Source organism: Tupaia chinensis, unplaced genomic scaffold (genome assembly GCF_000334495.1).
Source record: "Tupaia chinensis unplaced genomic scaffold, TupChi_1.0 Scaffold000283_1, whole genome shotgun sequence".
NCBI classification, from domain to species: domain Eukaryota; kingdom Metazoa; phylum Chordata; class Mammalia; order Scandentia; family Tupaiidae; genus Tupaia; species Tupaia belangeri.
Window position 1 is genome coordinate 771042 of NW_006159766.1, and position 19446 is coordinate 790487.

At 45.0% G+C, this 19446-nt stretch overlaps 1 protein-coding gene across 4 annotated transcripts in view; it reads left to right on the top strand.

The window, feature by feature from the left end:
- The window catches only part of ARFIP1 (ARF interacting protein 1), a 134186-nt gene that overhangs the window by 33504 nt on the left and 81236 nt on the right, over positions 1 to 19446 (top strand). For all 4 annotated transcript variants that reach the window (XM_014588514.2, XM_027772568.1, XM_014588515.2 and 1 more), the window contains one exon: positions 18247 to 18348. In XM_014588514.2, the coding sequence (XP_014444000.2) occupies positions 18256 to 18348 (93 nt within the window). In that variant the 5' untranslated portion in view covers positions 18247 to 18255. Of the gene's footprint in view, positions 1 to 18246; positions 18349 to 19446 lie in introns of those variants that run through there.

Consider the following 19446-nt stretch of genomic DNA (forward strand, 5'->3'; position numbering starts at 1 on the left):
CGCTCTTCCCCAGTGCTGCTGGATTGTGTCCGCTGTCTGACGTAAAGCGTCAGAGTAAATGACAGACCTCTGCAGCCCGCTGGTTAGAGCACCAGGCTACTTGGTTTCTCAGTCTCGACAGTCTGGACACACCTGTCTAGATTTGTGTGTGCGGGAGCTTGCCGTGTGCAGCTCCATAGAAGTGGATTGTGCAGCAGCTAGGCCGGCCTGTGCCTTCTGAGCCCAGTAGCACACCATCCCCAGCTGTGACAGCCACGCTTTACTAATGTTCCCTGTCCAGTCCACTCCTGTCGAGGACTCGGAGCTGCAAGGATCAGTGAGAGCACATGCATGATTTCTGTCAGTAGTTGTCATTTTCATCAGCAGACGTAGGGGCCCAGAACTCCTGACACCCTGGTGTCCTAGTTTAATTCTGTAACTGTCGACCTCTAGGAGTGGGAGGTTCCTGAGTGCATCCGTCTCTACGGCTCTGGTATTAGCAGAAGACAGCACTAAAGATACAAATGGGGCTACTAGATGGCGTGGTGGTTAAGCTGCTGGACCCCCACACAGCCAGCTGAGGTTCAAGGCCCAGACCTGGTGGCTTGACAGTCACACTGGACACATGTGTGTGCATGCCCAGAATCCCAGGAGGAGGAGGGAGAAGGATAGCACACCCCGGGGGTGACTTCTCATGCACATGCCTTGTGGTGAAGACCTCAAAAAGGATGCCGATGCTTCAGTCTTGAGCTGCTGGAAGTGACAGGCCAGAGCAAATTTTAAGCCATGTGTTACACTGTGATTATGCACAGTGATACAGGAAAAGCAGCAACAGCACAAGTCGTTAATGTCAAGAAAGCAGTGGGCTGCGTTGACTGAGGGTCTGAACGCGTACGTGTGCTCTTTCAGTTGGCTGCTGGGGGAGCTGATGGCGCTGCGTCCTAATACGCAGTATCACAGTCCCGAAGGAAGAAGAGTGAAGAGGGAGGGAGAGGAGGTGTAACTTCGGGGCAGAGACGGGTTTGCTGGAAAGAGGAGGACTCGGGACCAGGTGGTAGGGTAGGGGGTGACACAGAGGGAAGTTGGAGATGCCTGAGCACATCTTTGTACCTCGATGGGAGACAGTGTCGGAGCCAGGCCTCAGGCTGCCTTGGCCACAGCAATGCAGGTTGCTGATGTCTGCTTTCTAGGTAAGTGCCTGGTGAAAGCCTGCCCGGGGTCCAGCCCCTGGGGTACAGGTGGCCTCGTGTTGATGTGCAGTGCTGGGAGCCAGGCAGCTGACTGGGGGTGCAGATGTGGAGTCAGCCTGAAAAACGTGCTTGTGACGTGACGAGGCTGTTAAGGGTGCTGCTAGTCTCTTTCTTTTCCCTCACCCTCAGGATATAAAATAAACATATCTAGATTTTTTTTTTTTTGTAATCTAGAGAGCTATGTTTGGGAGGAATACAGTGGTAAAAATGTTATGTTAATGGAAGTAATAGTTACCACTTTGTCAGAAGCTTATTATGTGCTAAAAACTGCCATGTGTATCTTAGGTAAATTATTATTATTATTTTACAAAAGCCTTGGAGGTTGGTATTCTTAATCTTTATTTTAGAGAGGAACAAAGTTTCTTGGCCAAGTTCTCAAAGCGATTGGCATGTGTGGGGTTTGAACTCAGGTTTGTCTGGCTCTAAAATTTATGTAGCAGGATATCAAATGCAAGTATGTGTATTGGGTGGCGAGGCATGTTGATATATTTCGGTCACTTTTTGGAGAGAGCGGAATACAGTGGTTACGAATTCAGTCCAGACCGCCTCTCCCCAAGCCTCATGATGAAGAGGCTCTCCCAGCACTGGAATAGGCGTGGGTCTGGCGAGCCAGGAAGGATGAGATATTTACAGTATTTGGCCCAAGTCTGACTGGGCAGACCAGTCATGGTTCTGCAGGTGTTTTAAAAGACCTAAAATGAGGAGGGATTTTTTTTCACATTTGCATTTGATGCTCTGCCATTCTGGAGACACTTGCCATTCACACATATTCCCTCAGAGACGTTTGTGATTTACACATTCCCTTCAAGTATTCGTGATTTTCAGACTCTGGGTCAAACAGGGAATATGTTTGTAAGGGACACTTAGGCTGTACAGACATTTAAAAATTTTTTAAATTTGTGTTTTACTGCAGAGAGACAAGGATAGTGAGAGGAAAAGTGAGAAATCACCCCCTGGGGAATGGCCACACCACAATCCCTTCTCCTCCATTCTCCTCACAATTTTTGGCAGGCATGCACATGCGCCCAGAGTGATGGTCAAGCCACCAGGCCCGGACCCTGAGCTGCTGTCAGTCATGTGGGAACCCAGCCCCTTAATCACCACGCCACCTGCTGGCCCCTATGCAGTCATTTTTTTAATCTATAATTTGCATTTTATTTTTTCCCAGAGGACAGTTCTTCAGTCCTTAAAGATGCAGCTCCTTACGTGGGGTTTGATGGAGGGCGAGAGGCAGCACCCACAGGTGTACATCAGGTGGGCGTGTTCTGTCCTTCCGAGCTTCACAGGATCGGTTCCTGACTACCTGGCTAATGAGTGGTGCAACTCACACAGTGACGCAGCTTCACATGCAGCTTGGGGAGCACACGGGCATCAAAGACATTGCTTTGGAGAAGTCCTTGACGCCTGCGGCCTCTACTGTGTTTCGGATGACGAACTTCTTGTCCTTCGGCACGCAGTGGGCACAGTTGGGCAGTGAATAGGCTGCATGTGGCCATGGCCCTTTTAGGCACGGCTGTCCGTCATCTCGGAAACGAGGCCACAAGAGCTGTGCAGTCATTTTATAGTAAGGAACTATTGGTGTAATTTTTTTTTTTTTGAGTGGAATGTATTTTGGCAAATGACAAATCTTGGCTAATAGATTGCGGAGTGGCTAGAAAGCCCCGTTGTAGGTAGGTGTTGTAATCAACATCGCACACTTGCCCCTCCTGGCTTGGTTTGGCTGCTCTGTGGGTGGATTTTGGGCTTGCAGGAAGAATAGATCCTCTGCCATTACAGATGATAACATGGAATTTTGCCTTCTTCAAAGTAAATCAAGTTTATTGAGGCAAAATTTACTTGTGATAAAAATGTACTCATTTTAAAGTCTAGTGAGGATTTTTTCATGTACTCATTTGCCATACCTAGGTTTTCTTTGGGGAAGTGTCTGTTAACATTTTAGTCATTGTGTATTTGAGCTGTTTTCTTATTTCTCGGTTATGAGATTTATTTATGTATTTTTTCTTGGAGAGGTTTTTGCTATAGGGCATGTGCGCTCACCAGAAAGATAGACAGAGAGACAGAAAGCGAGAAATCACCCCCCAGGGGATATGGCCACGCCGCAATCCCTCCTCCTCCATTCTCCTCCCAGGATCTTGGGCACGCACGTACACGCACCAGGCGTGAGTTTAAGCCACCGGGTCTGGGACTCGAACCGTGGTCAACTACGTGGGAGTCCAGCCACATAGCCATTACGCTAACTGCTGGTCCCGAGACTTATTTATGTATTTTGATTCTCAGTCATTTGTCAGGCACATAACGCACAACTGTTTTCTCCTAGTCTAGGGGTTGCTTTTTCATTTTCTTAATGAGATCTTTTGAAAAGAAGTTTTTAATTTGAGTGAAGTTTAGGATATCAGTGTTTTCTCTTTATTGTTTGTGTGTTTTATTTGTATCTAAGAATGCTTGCCCCAGATCGTGACTCATTACTCCACGTCCGAAGACAATCACGACCTGCCGTCGCCATCACATATTGGCTTTCTTTTTGAATCAACTCATTGAATGTGTGCTCTTTGATTCTGGCTTCATATGCTTGACAGTATGTGTGTGAGGTATTTTCCATGATCTTTAAAACGATTTTTTTCTCAGTTACTTAAGGGCATTTGTATTTGCCAGAGGGAAGTACACCCCTAATGGAGCATGGTCACACCATAATCCTTTTTCTTCCATGTCTCCATCCTGTCTGGATTTGGAGCATGCATGCACACACATGCACCTGTTATGGACTGGGATTTGAACTGCAGTTGACCAAGCAGGATCGGCTTCTGACACAATGCAGTTGACCACTGTGCTATGAGGCCATCCCTTTTCCGTGCTTTTCTTAGCAGTAATTTCATTTTTTTACTGTGTGGTATTCTATTTTACGACTACCACAACTAATTTGTTGGCCATTTGGATTGTTTGCAGTTTTTGGCTGTTATGAGTAAAGCTACCATATGTTTTCATGCTTGTCTTTTGATGGCCATGTGTGCTTATTTTTTTGGATATGTTTCTAGGAGTAGAATCACTGGATTATATGACAGGCATATGCTTGACTCTAATGGGGCTGCCAGATAGTTTTCTAAAAGTGATTATACCAGTTTTTACTTGCACCAGTAATGTGTGTGAGAGGGAGAAGTAAAGGGAGGAGGAGAGAGTGCAGCACCCCAGCAGTATCACAGTCCCAGCATGACCTGGCCCCTCTGTGGATGTTTTCAGGTCCCTGTGTGACATCTTATTTGTGGCTTTAAGCTGCATGACAGGTTGAGAGTTACGTCATAGGTCCTTCACAACAGGTTTGCTGTTTGTTTTAAAGGGTAGCAAAGGGTGTGCTTGAAGCGGAAGCCGGGAACACCGGGCCTTAAAGAATAGTAGGTGTTGGGACCAGCAGTTAGCATAATGACTATGTCGCTGGACTCCCATGTAATCGACCGCGGTTCGAGTCCCAGACCTGGTGGCTTAAAGTCATGCCGGGTGCGTGTGCGTGTGTGCCCAAGATCCCGAGAGGAGAATGGAAGGAGAAGGAATTGTGGTGTGGCCATCTCCCCTGGGAGGTGATTTCTTGCCTCTGTCTCTCTTTCTGGTGAGCGCGCATGCCCTATAGCAAAAAAACCTCTCCTCCAAAAAAAGAACAGTAGGCGTTCTTGGGTCACTCACATAGCTAATTTGCTGCGGTAACCTTCCTTTCTGGTCTAGGGCATGCTTGCAGCAGTGCTTCTCACATGGCTGCACGTTAGAATCGTCTGATGAGCTTCTCAAACCGTTTTAAAAGCTTACTGACTATTCCTGTGGGGATCTCCTGGAGCTGATCATTAAATCATAATCCCTCAAGTGGTAAAAAGCTCCCCAGGTAAAGTTCTGTGATGCGGAGGGCTGAGAATCATTGGCGTGAATGAATGAAACATTCCAGTGCCTCTCAGGAGGCTTTGCTGCACCGTTCAGGAATGAAGCCCCAGCTGTAAAACCTTCACTGGGTATGGGCCTTGTGACTTCATCCCCAGCTTTGACCCATTGCACGCATCCCGGAAGCTAGCTCCCAGCTTTGGCTTTTTCAGTTGTATGATAAATGAACTCTCCAGGTCAGTTCTGTGCTCACATTTTTGGTTTCACCTCTCTCTCCATGTTACAAGCCTAATTGTGCTTTTAAAGTGCATTTTACTGCATACAAATCCAGAAAATCCCCTACTGTAAAGTGAATGTGCTCTCTGGTAGCAGTCACAGAGTACGCTCAGTGTTGATCTTCTTAACATGATTGTGGATTTGGAATTAACAGAGAGCCAAAGAAATGGCCTGATTTGATGGCTACTTTATAAAATAAAAAGTGAGTAAAATATCTCCAGCTTTTTTGTCATGAATGCAGTAGTCAGTCTAACCTTCTGTTGGTATGTAGGTTTGCCACATCAAGATGCGTCTGGATCGTTTCTGACCCGTAACATGCTAACCTGCAGTGTAGTATACATAGAGTGGGCTTTCTAAAACTACGCCGTAGGATGCGTGCACTCACCAGAGAGAATGGGGGGGGAGGGGGAGTGAGAAAGCATCCCCCAGGCAGGATGGCCAAGCCACAGTCCTTCTTTATTCTTCTTCTGGGATTTTGGACACACATGGACATGCCTTCTTTAAGCCATTGGGGTCAGGGTGTGAATGTCTGGGTCCAGGACACAAATGTCGCAGTTGGGTATGTGGGATCCAGCTGCCTTACCTACCACTCCACCAGGTGGCCTCTATAGTGGATCTTTCAAGAGTGTTTCCAGAGACTCAGGCATATCGAGTGTGTACCTAATACTTATTTTCTAATTTGGAAATAATTCAGTGGTGGCTGGAGTTGGCTTATACTGACTGAGTGTTAAAATTTCAAGAGTTTTGTTAAACACAGCCGTTACTAAAGAGAATTAATTGGGTAAACTTCTGATTAAATACATACATTGAAAACAGACATAACGATTCTCGGCACGCAGCAGTTCTTAGATATCTCCCTTTTCTGTCGTCTGCTTCAGAGGTCACCTGTGTGTGTGATGTCCGTGGTGGAAGTGATACCCACGACCACTGCTGCACGCCCCTTCCTGGCTCTGAGTCAGTACCGCCATGTTGGGAGCTTCAGATGGGCCACAGCAGGAGTACTGGCATCAGGGAAATGGGCAAGCCCTAAGGTCACATTTGTTTTGTAATTTTAGGGCAGTTGAGCTTGCTGGGTGTGAGGGGACAGAGAGAGAGGGAGAGAGAGACAGAGACACAGAGAGAGAGAAAGTGAGAAAGTACCCCCCGCTCCCCGGAGGGATGGCCCCACTGCAGTCCCTTCTCCTTTATTTTCCTCTCAGGATTTTGTGCATACACACACACACACACACACACACACACACACACATCTGGAGTATTTTTCAAGCTGCTGGGCCCAGGAATCAAACCACATGCATTTGACCATGTGGGACCCAGCTTCCTTAACCACGATGCCTCAGGTGTGTTTTGTTTTTGTTTTTAATGCAGAGAATGGAGAACCAGTTGCTAAACAGGGTTCCACTAGGGACTGTTCATTCGGTGAATGCGCATGGTGTGGTAGCTACTCTGTAAGTGCTTCATGTGCGTCTTTATTTAATTCTCTCCAGTTCTTCCTGACGTGTGTATATTTTCTTAATTTTATAGTTCAGATAAATAAGATTAAGTAATAAAAACCATCATGCCGCTGCTGTATTGTGTAGCTGAGATTTTAACTCAAGGGTCTTGTATTTCAAACTCCTTACCCTTCTCATACTATTATGTGGTCTCTGATCTTTTAAATCAAGTTTTATAGAAAAGAGAATGTTTGAGCTGAGCCTTAACAAATGCAGAATTTTATTAAACGCTGAAGGCAGAAGAGTATTTTAGACAGTGGGGAGTTTTAGCAAGTGTCCACAAATACCCAGGTGCATTTCCTATCTAGAAATAGCAGCAGTAGGCTCTGTAGTAGAGGGTCTGTGGGGGAGCCCTGCAGCACAGCAGTGAAGGGGTGCACACAGGAAGTCCGATCTCACATGGTCAGCCTGGGTCAAAGTCAGCCCCTCTGGTCCAGGTGGACTGCAAACACAATCTGGCAGTCATGCCCAGGGCCCTGGCAGGAGGGCGAGGGATGGAGGGAAAGGACAGTATTGACACCTCATGCATCGGGAGTGCTTTCTCTCACTCGCTCTGTCTCTGTCTCTCTGTCTCATGTATGCATCCTCTGGCAATTAAAAAAGTGAAGGCTGAAAAATTGACCCTGTTTGAAGGAACTTAAATAACATTAATCTTGAAATGAAGGAGATAATCTGTTTTTATTTCTAAAGAACACAACTATGGGGGGACCAGCAGTTAGCGTAATGGCTATGTTGCGGTTCGAGTCCCGGACCCGGAAGCCTAAATTCACACCAGGCGCGTGTGCGTGTGTGCCCAAGATCTTGAGAGGAGAATGGAGGAGAAGGGATTGCGGCGTGGCCATCCCCCCTGGGGGGTGATTTCTCACTTTTTGTCTCTCTGTCTCTCTGGCGAGTGCCCTATAGCAAAAACTTCTCTCTCTCAAAAAAAAAAAAAAAAAAAAGAACACAACTATGGGGCCAGCTATTAAGACAGTTGGATCCCTGACGGTGCAGTTCAAGTCCTGGACCTGGACGGTCAGCACCTTGTGCTGAAAAAGCACACCGGGTGCATGTGCATGCGTGACCAGAATCCCAGGAGCAGAATGGAGAAGGGATTGTAGTGTGGCCTCTCCCCCAGGGGTGATTTCTTGCTTTCCCTCTCTCTCTCTCTGCCTCTCTCTGGTGAGCACACATGCTCTAAGGCAAATTTAAAAAATGAAAGATTTTTTAAAAATAACATAATTATGCCCCAAGGCCTTTCATATGATTATTGGGAGTGAATGCTTTAAATTCAGTTTCTAGTGAAAGCATTAATGAGATAGGGATATTTTTTGTCTGGAGAGAGAAAATGGAGTTTTTGGTTTTGAGCCCCATTTTGCTCTTTTGTTTATTGGCTACTAATTTTCAATATAATAATTAATGGTTAGTAAATGATGTTCCCAAAAGTGAGTCATTCTTTATGGGAAGAAAAGTGGAATGAATGGATAATAGGAATATTTGTAAATCTTTTGGCACGTAAATATTCCCGTTACTTACTTATGACATGCAGGCTTATCGTATTCCGAACATCCGTTTCCTAGTTCACGTCAGACCAGCACAGTACGTAGTTCCCTGCCGGAGTGTGCTCTGCTCTGTCTGCATCATGAACCCATTCATACACATACACACACACACCACGCATGCACACTACACACACACTACATACACCACACACACCACACACACATACACACACACCACGCACGCACACCACACATGCACACCACACACACACTACATACACCACACACACACACACACACCACGCACACACACCACACATCACACATGCACACCATGCATGCACACCACACACGCACACACACACATATACACACAGCACACATACCACACACACACACCACACACACACCACACACACACTACATACACCACACACACCACACACACATACACACACACCACGCAAACACACCACACACCACACACCACACACGTGCATACACATGCACCACACATACCACACACACACACCACACATACACCACACATACACTACACACGCACACCACACACACATATACACCCACAGCACACATACCACACATACACACCACACATACACCACACACGCACATACACACACACCACACATAGCACACACACACAACCACACCACACATACACCACACACACACCACACATGCACATACACACACCTCACATACCACATACACACACCCCACACATACACCATACACACACTGCACACACCACACATATCACACATACACACCACACATGTACACACACCACACACACGCCCATTTCTTTTTTGTGGTACCCTCTGCCTTGTGATGTTCCATAGGGTGCTTCTCTTGAGCTCTCCCCGTCACTCTGATTAGTTCATGCCATCCGCATACCCTTCCAGTGGTTTCCCCCAGTTACTGCTTCAGCTGGAGCTCTAGACCTCTGTTTCGGAATTCCTCATGTGCTGTGGACTAGAGTACCCCGTAGTCGTTCTCAAATTTATTCCGTCTGTGACTTTCCTAAGTCTTACCAACTTAACTGCCTTTTCCGTTTTGGTGAGTGACGATGGTTCGTCTTTCCAGTTGCCCACACAAGTTGGCTAAGGGAGGTGGGTCATCTTAGATTCGTCCTTGTCGTCTCCCACAATCCAGTCACCGGGAAGTCTCTTACTTCTCTCTACTCTCTCTTGACTGCCCCTCCTACAGCTGTGATTGATATCTTTATTATTTCTTACCTGGTTGTAAAATAGCCTCCTAAATAGCTTTTCCATCCCCAGTGTTTGCTTCTTTCCCTTCATTCTAATCTCCCACCTGACTGTTCTCTAAAATATATCAATGAGACCTTTTAGTGCTTTCTCCTTTTCCGTTATGGTATTTCCTTCCTTCCTTCCTTCCTTCCTTCCTTCCCTTCCTTCCCTTCCTTCCCTTCCTTCCCTTCCCTTCCTTTTCTTCCTTCCTTCCTTTCTTTCTTTTTTTCTTTCTCTTTCTTTCTTTCCCATTCCTATTTTCCTCATCCTTTCATCTTTTCCTGCCTTTTAATCCCTTGATTATTTGAATATTTGTAAGAATTTCGTTTTCAGTTCTCTGATAATTTTTTAGTTATGCCTGCTTGTATTATACTTTTATTGGTTGTTAGAAAGCATATCTAAACTTTTCATATTTTACTTATAGTTCCTAATGTACTACTTCACTTAATCTGCAACTTTTCAGACCCAGATTTCCCTTACCGACCTCGTTCTTTGCTATAATTATTACGTGTTACCTCTCGATACGTTGTGAGTTTCAGAAGGACTGTTACAAGTCAGTCTTAAGCAGTGTATGGCTTATAAAGAAACTGAGAGGAAGGGCAGAACGAAAATGGCCTTCATATTTTCCCAGGTATTTACTATTTCGGCCCTTCCTCATTTTCTTCTGAAGGTCCGTGTTCCTGTCTGGTTTTATTTCCCTTCAGCCTAAAGAACTTCCTTTAGTAGTTTTCTGTCATGCAAGCTTGCTGCTGACTACTTCTCTCAGTTTTATCTTAAAATATCCTTCCTTCTTCTTAAAGGGTATTTTCACTGGGTAATAGACTTCTGAGTGGACAGTTTTTCCCCTTCATCGCTTTGAAAATATTTTGTTCTCTTTTGGCCTCTGGAGATACTAATGAGAAGTCAGCTACTCACTGGACTGCTCCCTGGTAGTAATACTCACTGGACTGCTCCCTGGTAGTAATACTCACCGGACTGCTCCCTGGTCGTAATACTCACCGGACTGCTCCCTGGTCGTAATACTCACCGGACTGCTCCCTGGTCGTAATACTCACCGGACTGCTCCCTGGTCGTAATACTCACCGGGTTGCTCCCTGGTCGTAATACTCACCGGACTGCTCCCTGGTCGTAATACTCACCGGACTGCTCCCTGGTCGTAATACTCACTGGACTGCTCCCTGGTAGTAATACTCACTGGACTGCTGCCTGGTAGTAATACTCACCGGACTGCTCCCTGGTCGTAATACTCACCGGACTGCTCCCTGGTCGTAATACTCACCGGACTGCTCCCTGGTCGTAATACTCACCGGGCTGCTCCCTGGTCGTAATACTCACCGGATTGCTCCCTGGTCGTAATACTCACCGGGTTGCTCCCTGGTCGTAATACTCACCGGGTTGCTCCCTGGTCGTAATACTCACTGGACTGCTCCCTGGTAGTAATACTTGTTTTTCTCTTGCTGCTTATAAGGTAGCCTTTTATCTTTGGCTTTAAGTAGTTTGTGGTGTGCTTTGGGATGAATTTCTTTGTGTTTATTCCACCTTGCGTTCATTGAGTATCTTCTATCTGCAAATTTCATCTTTTAACACATTTGATAAATTTTTTGCTATTAGTTTTTCACATAATTTTTTTGTACCATTTTTTTTTCCTTTCCTAGTGTTCCAATTACTCATAAATTAGGCCACTTAATATCATTCAACAGATCTCTCAAACTCTTTTTTTTTTCCAATTTTTCTCACTTTTTCACTTTAGATAGTTTTTTTTTGAGATATTTTTGCTCTAGAGTATGTGTGCTTGCCAGAGAGACAGAGGGAGACAGAGAAACAGAGGGGGAGAAATCACCCCTTGGGGAGGATGGCCACGCCGCAGTCCCTTCTCTTCCCTTCTCCCCTCGGGATTTTGGGCATGCGTGCACGTGCACCTAGCATGAGCTTCAAGTCGCAGGGTCCAACTGGACTGTGGTTGACCACCTGGGAGTCCAGCGCCGTAACCACTATGCCAGCTGCTGGTCCTGACTTGGATAATTTTTTAAAATTTAATTGAAGCTTACTTACTCTTTCTTCTGTCATCTCCATTTGGCTGTTAGGTCCAACCAGTGATTTTTTTCTTTTTTAAATTTTATTTTTGCTATAGGGCAGATGTGCTCCCTGGAAAGAGACAGAGCAAGGCAAAAAGAGGGAAAGCAAGAAATCACTCCTGGGGATATAGCCACAGCAGTACCCTTTCCCCTATTCTCCTTTCAGGACTTTGGGTACACACTCACGTGTGCCCGGTGTGTTTTCCAAGCCATGGGGTCTGAGACTCGAAGCGTGCAGTCGGCCATGTGGCAGCCAGCTGTCCCTACCACCATGCCACCTGACTGGCCTGGTGTCTATTTTTTTCCTAATTGTTTTAGTTCTAGAGTTTTAATTTGGTTCATTTTTATTGTCTATATTTCTGTACTGAAATTTGCTCTTTTTTTCCCGCTGGTATTTTCCTTTATTAGGAGTACTTTGTTTTACTGAGAGTGCTTATTAACTTCTGTAGAATTCTTGTCTGTTAGTTCCAGCATCGGTTCAGTTCAGAATCATTCCAGCTTGATTTTGTTTTCTCTGGCATGCCTTTGATTTTCTTGGTTCATTGTATGTCTAGTAAGTTTGGATTGTATTTTGAACATTGTAAACATTGAGATGTAGAGAGTCTAAATTCTGTTACTTTTCTTTGGTGATTAATGTTTTCTTTGTTTTAGCAATACTTTTTTCTTCATAGGGTTTACACTTCAAACTGTTTCTTATCGAAGGCACTGGTCTCAATTCAGATCTTGTCTTTAGCTGTTCTGCCCACATACATCCATGAAGTTAATCATCGTTGTGGGTAGACACCGTTTGGGACCCCCCTCTATGTCTTTCCATTTCAGGGTTTCCTGTGCCTTTCATGTTTTCTTGACTTACCTTCTCCCCGGTTAGAAGGCATGCATCTTTCCTCCGTGTCTTGGCCACTGCTGTTTGCACAGCACTTAGCTCTAAGCTAAGAACCAAGCGAACCAAGCAGATAGCAGCGTGTGTGCTTAGTTTCCTGTCTTTCACGCCCCACCAGGTTTTGCTTTGCTTTGCTTTCTAGTACCTTCAAGAGATTATTTTTAAAATTGTGTTGAGGTTTTTGTTTTGTTTTGTTTAGAGATTTTTGCTATAGGGTGTGTATGCTTGCCGGAGAAACAGAGAGAGACAGAAAGCGAGAGAGGAGATGGCCATGCTGCAGTTCCCTCTCCTCCACTCTCCTCTATGGATCTTGGGCATGCCCGCATACACAGCCCGCATGAGTTTGAAGCTCCTGGGTCCGGGACTTGAACTGCGGTCGACCACAGGAGAGTCCAGTGGCATAACCATTGCATCATCTGCTGGTCCTGTGTTGAGGTTCTAGAACTATTTTCTGTGCAAGGGTGGTGAGGCCCGATAGGGTCTTAGTCTATCAGTCTCAGACAGAGAAACTTGCTTTCTTTTTACCTGTATCAAATCTCCTGTTACAGTTCACCTTCTGCTTTAGTACCCTTCCTTATGAGTTTCTTTTGCTAGTTCTTACTCACTCCTTCAGGGCTTAGATACTGTGATGCCCCTGAGCTCAGTCTTCAGATCCTCCTCCTTCTTTTTTTTTTTTTTTTTAAATTACTTTGTTTAACTTTATTTACTTATTTATTTTAATTAGGCCAGAGAAGGACAGAGTGAGAGAGAGAAAGTGAGAAAGCAAGAAAGCAAGCCACCAGGTCCAGGACTCGAACTGCTGTTGGCGATGTGGGAGTCCAGCACCCCTAACCACCACACCACTTGTCAGCCCCCAGGCCCTTCTTTTTTTATGTGTACCAACTTTCTAGAGCAGGAGTCAGGGCAAATTCATGCTTATTCATTTATATATTGTATTATCTATGGCTACTTTTGGACTATAAAAGCAAAATTTGAATCGTCACAGTAGAGACTGTATGACCAACAGAGCTGAAGATACTATTCCACCCTTCATAGAAAAAGTTTGTCAGTTCCTGTTCTAGGTGATCTCATCCAAAGAGATTTAAATACCATTCATTCACTGATTTTTAAAAATTTAATTTAGGGGCCAGCAGGTGGCATGGTGGTTGGGGCACTGGGCTCCCACATCAACAACGTTTCGAGTCCCAGAACTGGTGGCTTGCTTTCTCATTTTCTGTCTCTCTGCTTCTCTCTGATGAAGTTTAAAAAAAATTTAAATGAGGGAACCAGCAGTTAGTGTAATGGCTTTGTCGCTGGACTCCCACATAGTCGACTGCGGTTCACGTCCCGGACCCGGTGGCTTAGCACTCACGCCGGGCGCGTGTGTGTGCATGCCCAAGATCCCGAGAGGAGAATGGAGGAGAAGGGATTGCGGCGTGACCATCCCCCCTGGGGGGTGATTTCTCGCTTTCTGTCTCTCTCTCTCTGTCTGTCTGTCTGGTGAGTGCACGCACCCTATAGCGAAAAACCTCTCCAAAAAAAAAAAAAAATTTTTTTTTAAATGATAAATCTTACAAAATTTTAATTAAAATTTTTTTTTGCCAGAGGGTATGTGTGCTTGCTAAAGAAAGAAAAAGAGGGAAAGTGAGAAAGCACCCCCACGGGGGATGGTCACGCCTCAGTCCTGTCTCCATTTCTCCATTTGGGATTCTCAGTGCATGTACACATGCTCCTGGCATGTTTTTCGTAAAGCTGCTGTGTCCAAGACTCAGACTGTGCAGCTGACCATGTGGGATCCAGTCATGTTAACCACCAGCTGGCCCCCACGCAGATATCTTCTGAACTTTTTATTCCCAGCTTCAGACTTTTCTCTGGGCTACAGGCTCATATATCCCATAGCCTGCTTGCCTTCATCACTTGGATGTATAATAGGCTCGTAAACCTAAGTACCTCCTAAATTAAACTCTTGCTGTTTCCTCCACCTTGGCCTCTAGAATCTTTCCCAAGTCCATTCATGGCAGTTCCCTCTTCCCACGTGTTCAGATCAGAACCCTTAGGAATCACCCTTGACCTCCTCCTTCCCTCTGCCATGTCTCACATCTGTCTGAATTCCATTTGGACCTTAAGCTCAGCCACTGCCACCCTACTCCAAGCCACCACCATCTCTTGCCTAGATCGTTAAAATTTCTTTCTGATTATTTTTCTTGCTTTTGCCTTTTACTCAGTTATCGTTTTGATTCAACATAGCAGCAAAAGAACAATTTGTTTTTAATGACAGAGAGAGAAGCACCCCGCATTGGCACAATTCCTTCTCCTCCATTTCTTCATCAGGATTCTGGGCACACACACACGTGTGCCCACCATGGTTTCAAGCTAGCAGATCCGGGACTTGAACTGCATTTGGCCGTGTGGAATCCAGCTCCCTTATCACTACACTGCAGGGTCAGCCCTAAAGAGCGGTCATTTTTAAATGTAAGTCAGATAGTTTCACTCCACTATTCAGAACTCTTAGGCGGCTTCTCGTCTCACTCAGAACATAATCCCAAGTTTGTATGACGGTCTTTAGAGGCACGCATGCTGGCCGCCGGCTGCCTTCTGACATTTCTTTCTGTCCTTTTTGTTCTCTTTCTCAAGCCACATGGCCTTCTTGTGACTGCTCAGAAAGCTGAATGAGATCCCCCTCTGGTATTTGTACTTACAGTTCCCTCTCCTGGAATGATGTCTTCCGGAGTGATGGGACTTCAGAAAGTTCATGGAGAAACAATTAAAGTACACGTTTATTTAGGTACAAAACATTTTGGAATCCATGCTTTGTTTTCTGTAGTCTGTATTTCCATAGACTTATTGTAGACCCGTCATATCTTTATGGTTCACTGCCCTTCTGTTACCGAAGTCTCATGGACTCCCCATACGTCTTCGGAGATTTTCTCCCTTGACCGCCCTCTCTGCACAGTGCAAATCTGCACATGTTCGCAGCACACATGCCCGTGAGCAGCTGCGGTTATCTGATGTGTGTATTTGCTCAGCCGGAATGTCAGGTCTGTGAGGACATGTTCCGCTCTCCAGTCTATCTCACATGTCTGAAACTGTGCCCAGCACATGACAGAGCTCAGTAAGTGGCTGAGCATTCTCCATTGCAGCCTAGTGGCTTTCCTCGCAGTGTCCAGCATACCGCAGGCTTTCCCCACGCTCCTACTGCTCCTGCTGAGGACCTCCTCTTCTCTCCGTCCCTACCTGCCTTCTCCAAGCTTCGACTTCAGCGTCACTTGGTATGTTTTCCTCTTAGTGCTCACCAGTGGCAAGTGCTTCCCTCATGCTCACCTCACTGCATGGTAATGATTTTTTATTTGTCTGTCTGCTTTTAAGTTCCTGAGGGCAAAGAACTGATTTCCATTTCTGTTTTAATCCCATTTACTCCGTCTAGGCATATAGCAAATACCAACTTTTTTTTTTTAATTTTTTAAATTTTATGTATTATAATTATAATTTATATTATAATTTCTTCTTTTTAAGAAGAAGAAAGTAAGAGCATAATGTTATAATTTCAACTTGTGATGATTATTTAGATAACCACATTTTAGTCTTATCGATTGGCTTCGAGACCGATATTAGTGTCTGTACGTCTGTCATTTGCAAGGAGCAGAAGGACCTCTTATTAGCCTCAAGTAATCTGGATGTTGCGTAAAGATGCAGTGACAGGAAAATGGGACTCTTAGAAGAACCCGAGATGCTGAGACCGTGTGGAGGAAGGGTAGTCCCTTGACAGCACTGCTGGGAAAACTGGAGACCCACATGCAGAGCAGTGAGGCTGTGCTCTTCCCTCCGCCGTATGTAAACACGAACCCAAACTGGTCAGACTCCCATTTGCCATAAGCAGCCAGCCCACATTTACACGTCACTGTCCCCACTCTTTACATTAAGGCTCTCTCCGTGTTGCACATTTGGCGGGTGCAGTGATACGGGCTCGCCCTCTCTCCTGGCCTCTGGCAGCCACTGATCTATCACCCCGTAATGTTGCCTTTTCAGGATACCATGTAGGTTGAATCATCTAGTCTGTAGCTTTTCCAGGCTAGCTTCCTCCCCACACACTTGGTGCGTTTATTTATTTACGTATGTGTTTATTTTGGACCAGAGGGCATGCGAGCCTGCTGCTGGAGAGAGAAGCACCAGACCGACTGTGTCATGCCGCAGCCCTTTCGCCTCCGTTTCTCCATCCCGTCAGGCTTTGGGGCAACCATGCACACATCCCCAGTGTGAGTTTTAAGCCCTGGGGCTGGGATTGGAACCATGGCCGGTCACATGTGCTTAACTACTACACTAAGTTCGTGGATTTTTAGGTCAGCTTCTCTCATTTTCAGTAAGCATTTGATTTTTTTTTGGAGAGGTTTTTGCTATAGGGTACGTGCGCTCACCAGACAGACAGAGAGAGACAGAGAGATAGAAAGCGAGAAATCACCCCCCAGGGGTATGGCCACGCTGCAATCCCTTCTCCTCCATTCTCCTCTTGGGATCTTGGGCACGCATGCACACGCGCCCAGCGTGAGTTTAAGCCACCAGGTCCGGGACTCAAACCACGGTCGACTACGTGGGAGTCCAGTGACATAGCCGTTATGCTAACTGCTGGTCCCAACGTATAATTTTTTAAAAAATGCCAGAGGGGACACGTGAGAGAGAACACCAAGCAAGTGAATACTCCTCAGTGGGCCTGTTGAGAGAGAGGGCAAGTCAGAACCAGAGCACCACCTAATGGGTCGAGAAAGAGCCACCCCCACCACATTGGTTGTGCCACAGTCCGTTCCCTCCAGTTCTCCATCCTGTGAGGATATTTTTCAAGCTGATTGGACGAGGACTCAAACCCTGGTTAGCCATGTGAGATCTGTCTTCCTCTGTACAGGACCTAACCACTGTGCCACAGGGTGACCCAGTTTTCTTCCATACTTTTTAATGACTGCTTAGCTTATTAATTTTCAGCACCGAGGAGTGCCCCACTCTCTGGGTGTACTACACTTTATTTATCCACCAGTGAGAGGCATCTTGGTTGCTTCCGGTTTTGACAGTTCGGAGTAAAGCTGCTGGAACATCAGCATGATTCTGCCTTTTGTTCTGCTACTGTCATTTGTCTGGTCCCCATTCGACTGAACACAAAAACAGCTGCTGTAGTTGGACTAACAACTAAGCTTTGGGCTTTCTGTAATATTTTTTCCAGAGTAAATGATGTTCTATCATAACACTATTTAAGAGGGGGAATTGTGGTCTTTTTATCTATAATAACTTGTTTTTTTAATTGAGAAACATAAGTTGAGTGCAATTAAGAGCCAGATGTAGGGCTAGCAGGTGGCATGATGATTAGGGTGCTGGATTCCCACATGGCTGGCCATGGTTCAAGTCCCAGGCCTGGTGGCTTGCTTTCTCATTTTCTCTCTCTCTCTCTCTCTCTCTCTCTGTCTCTATCTGGTCAAATTTGAAAAGAATAATAATAATAATAATAACAAATAAAATGAAATAATTCTTTTTAAAAAAAAAAGAGCCAGATGCATTTTTTTTGTGTTAATATTATATTTATTATAAAAGTGTTAGGTTACATTTATGAAAAAAAGTGTTAGAATAGTGGCAAGTAAGTGCAATAAACATGAATTTGGTCTTTTGAATATTTGCTTTTTATGATTTGGTAACAGTTACAGCTTTTTCCCCCTCCTTTTTTCAGGAGTCTGCCATGGCTCAAGAATCTCCCAAAAATTCAGCAGCAGAAATTCCAGTGACTAGTAATGGAGAAGTGGATGACCCTCATGAGCATGGCTTCAGTAGGGTAAGTACGTGTTTCGTTTTCTTAATGAAAAGAATGATGAGAAGCCATTAATGTTGAGATGAAAATAATAGACACAATTTAATATAGGCGTATTTTCTTAGATGAGCTTCAGCCAGAAATCTAACGTTATTACACAAGGATGAATAAGTAGGCTGTGTTGGTCATTTGTCAAGATTAAGCTCCAGACCAGTAAGTGATTAGGCTTGAGTATTACTCTCAGTAACTGACCGGAATGGGAGCATGCCCAGTGATTCTGGTATTTAACTTTATAAAACTTCTTAATTCAATTTGTGATAAGAAAAATTTAACTGTAGATTATCCTTCTAAAAACAGGCACTGTCTAATCTCCTTTCTACATGCCATTTAGTGCGTAAGTAGCTGCTACTGGTTTTGCTGTTCATCCACTTTATAAAGTGGCAGATTTGATTCGGTGGGAAATGAAACTTGAGATGCTTTTCATTTTGGTCAGCCTCCCAGTTGAAATTCAGATGTCATGCATTTTAATGGGAGCATCATGGGTTTAGAGATAATATGGGTTCTGATCTCAGCTCTGTCGTTTCTAGTGGCGTACGCCTGAGCAGGTATGTGTTTAATCTTCTTGAGTTTTGTTTTCTGATCTGTATAATGAAAATCTTACTTTGATGAGGATTTAATATTAAACGAGATAGATAAGTAGTATGCCTAAGAAAGTCCTAGAAATAATGATGGCTATTATTTCTGCAGATTTTGATACTTGCATTAAAAACTCCTTTTCATGACATTTGATAGAAGCTTTAAAACATAATTTTCATATTTACTTTTTTAAAATTTGCAATAGGGCATGTGAGCTTACTAGAAAGAGACATAGAGAGTGAGCGGGAAAGTGAGAACACACACCCCAGGGAGGATGGCCACGTTACAGTCCCTTTTCCTCTATTCTCAGAATTTTGGCCCCCCCCCCCCCCCGCACACACACACACACACACACACACGTCACCTGGCATGTTTCAGGCCGTTGGTCTGGAACTCATATCTCGGAGTTGGCCACATGGGCTCAGGCCACCTTAACCACCACACCACTTTCATATTCTTGAAAAAGGAGTGGTTGATATGTACATA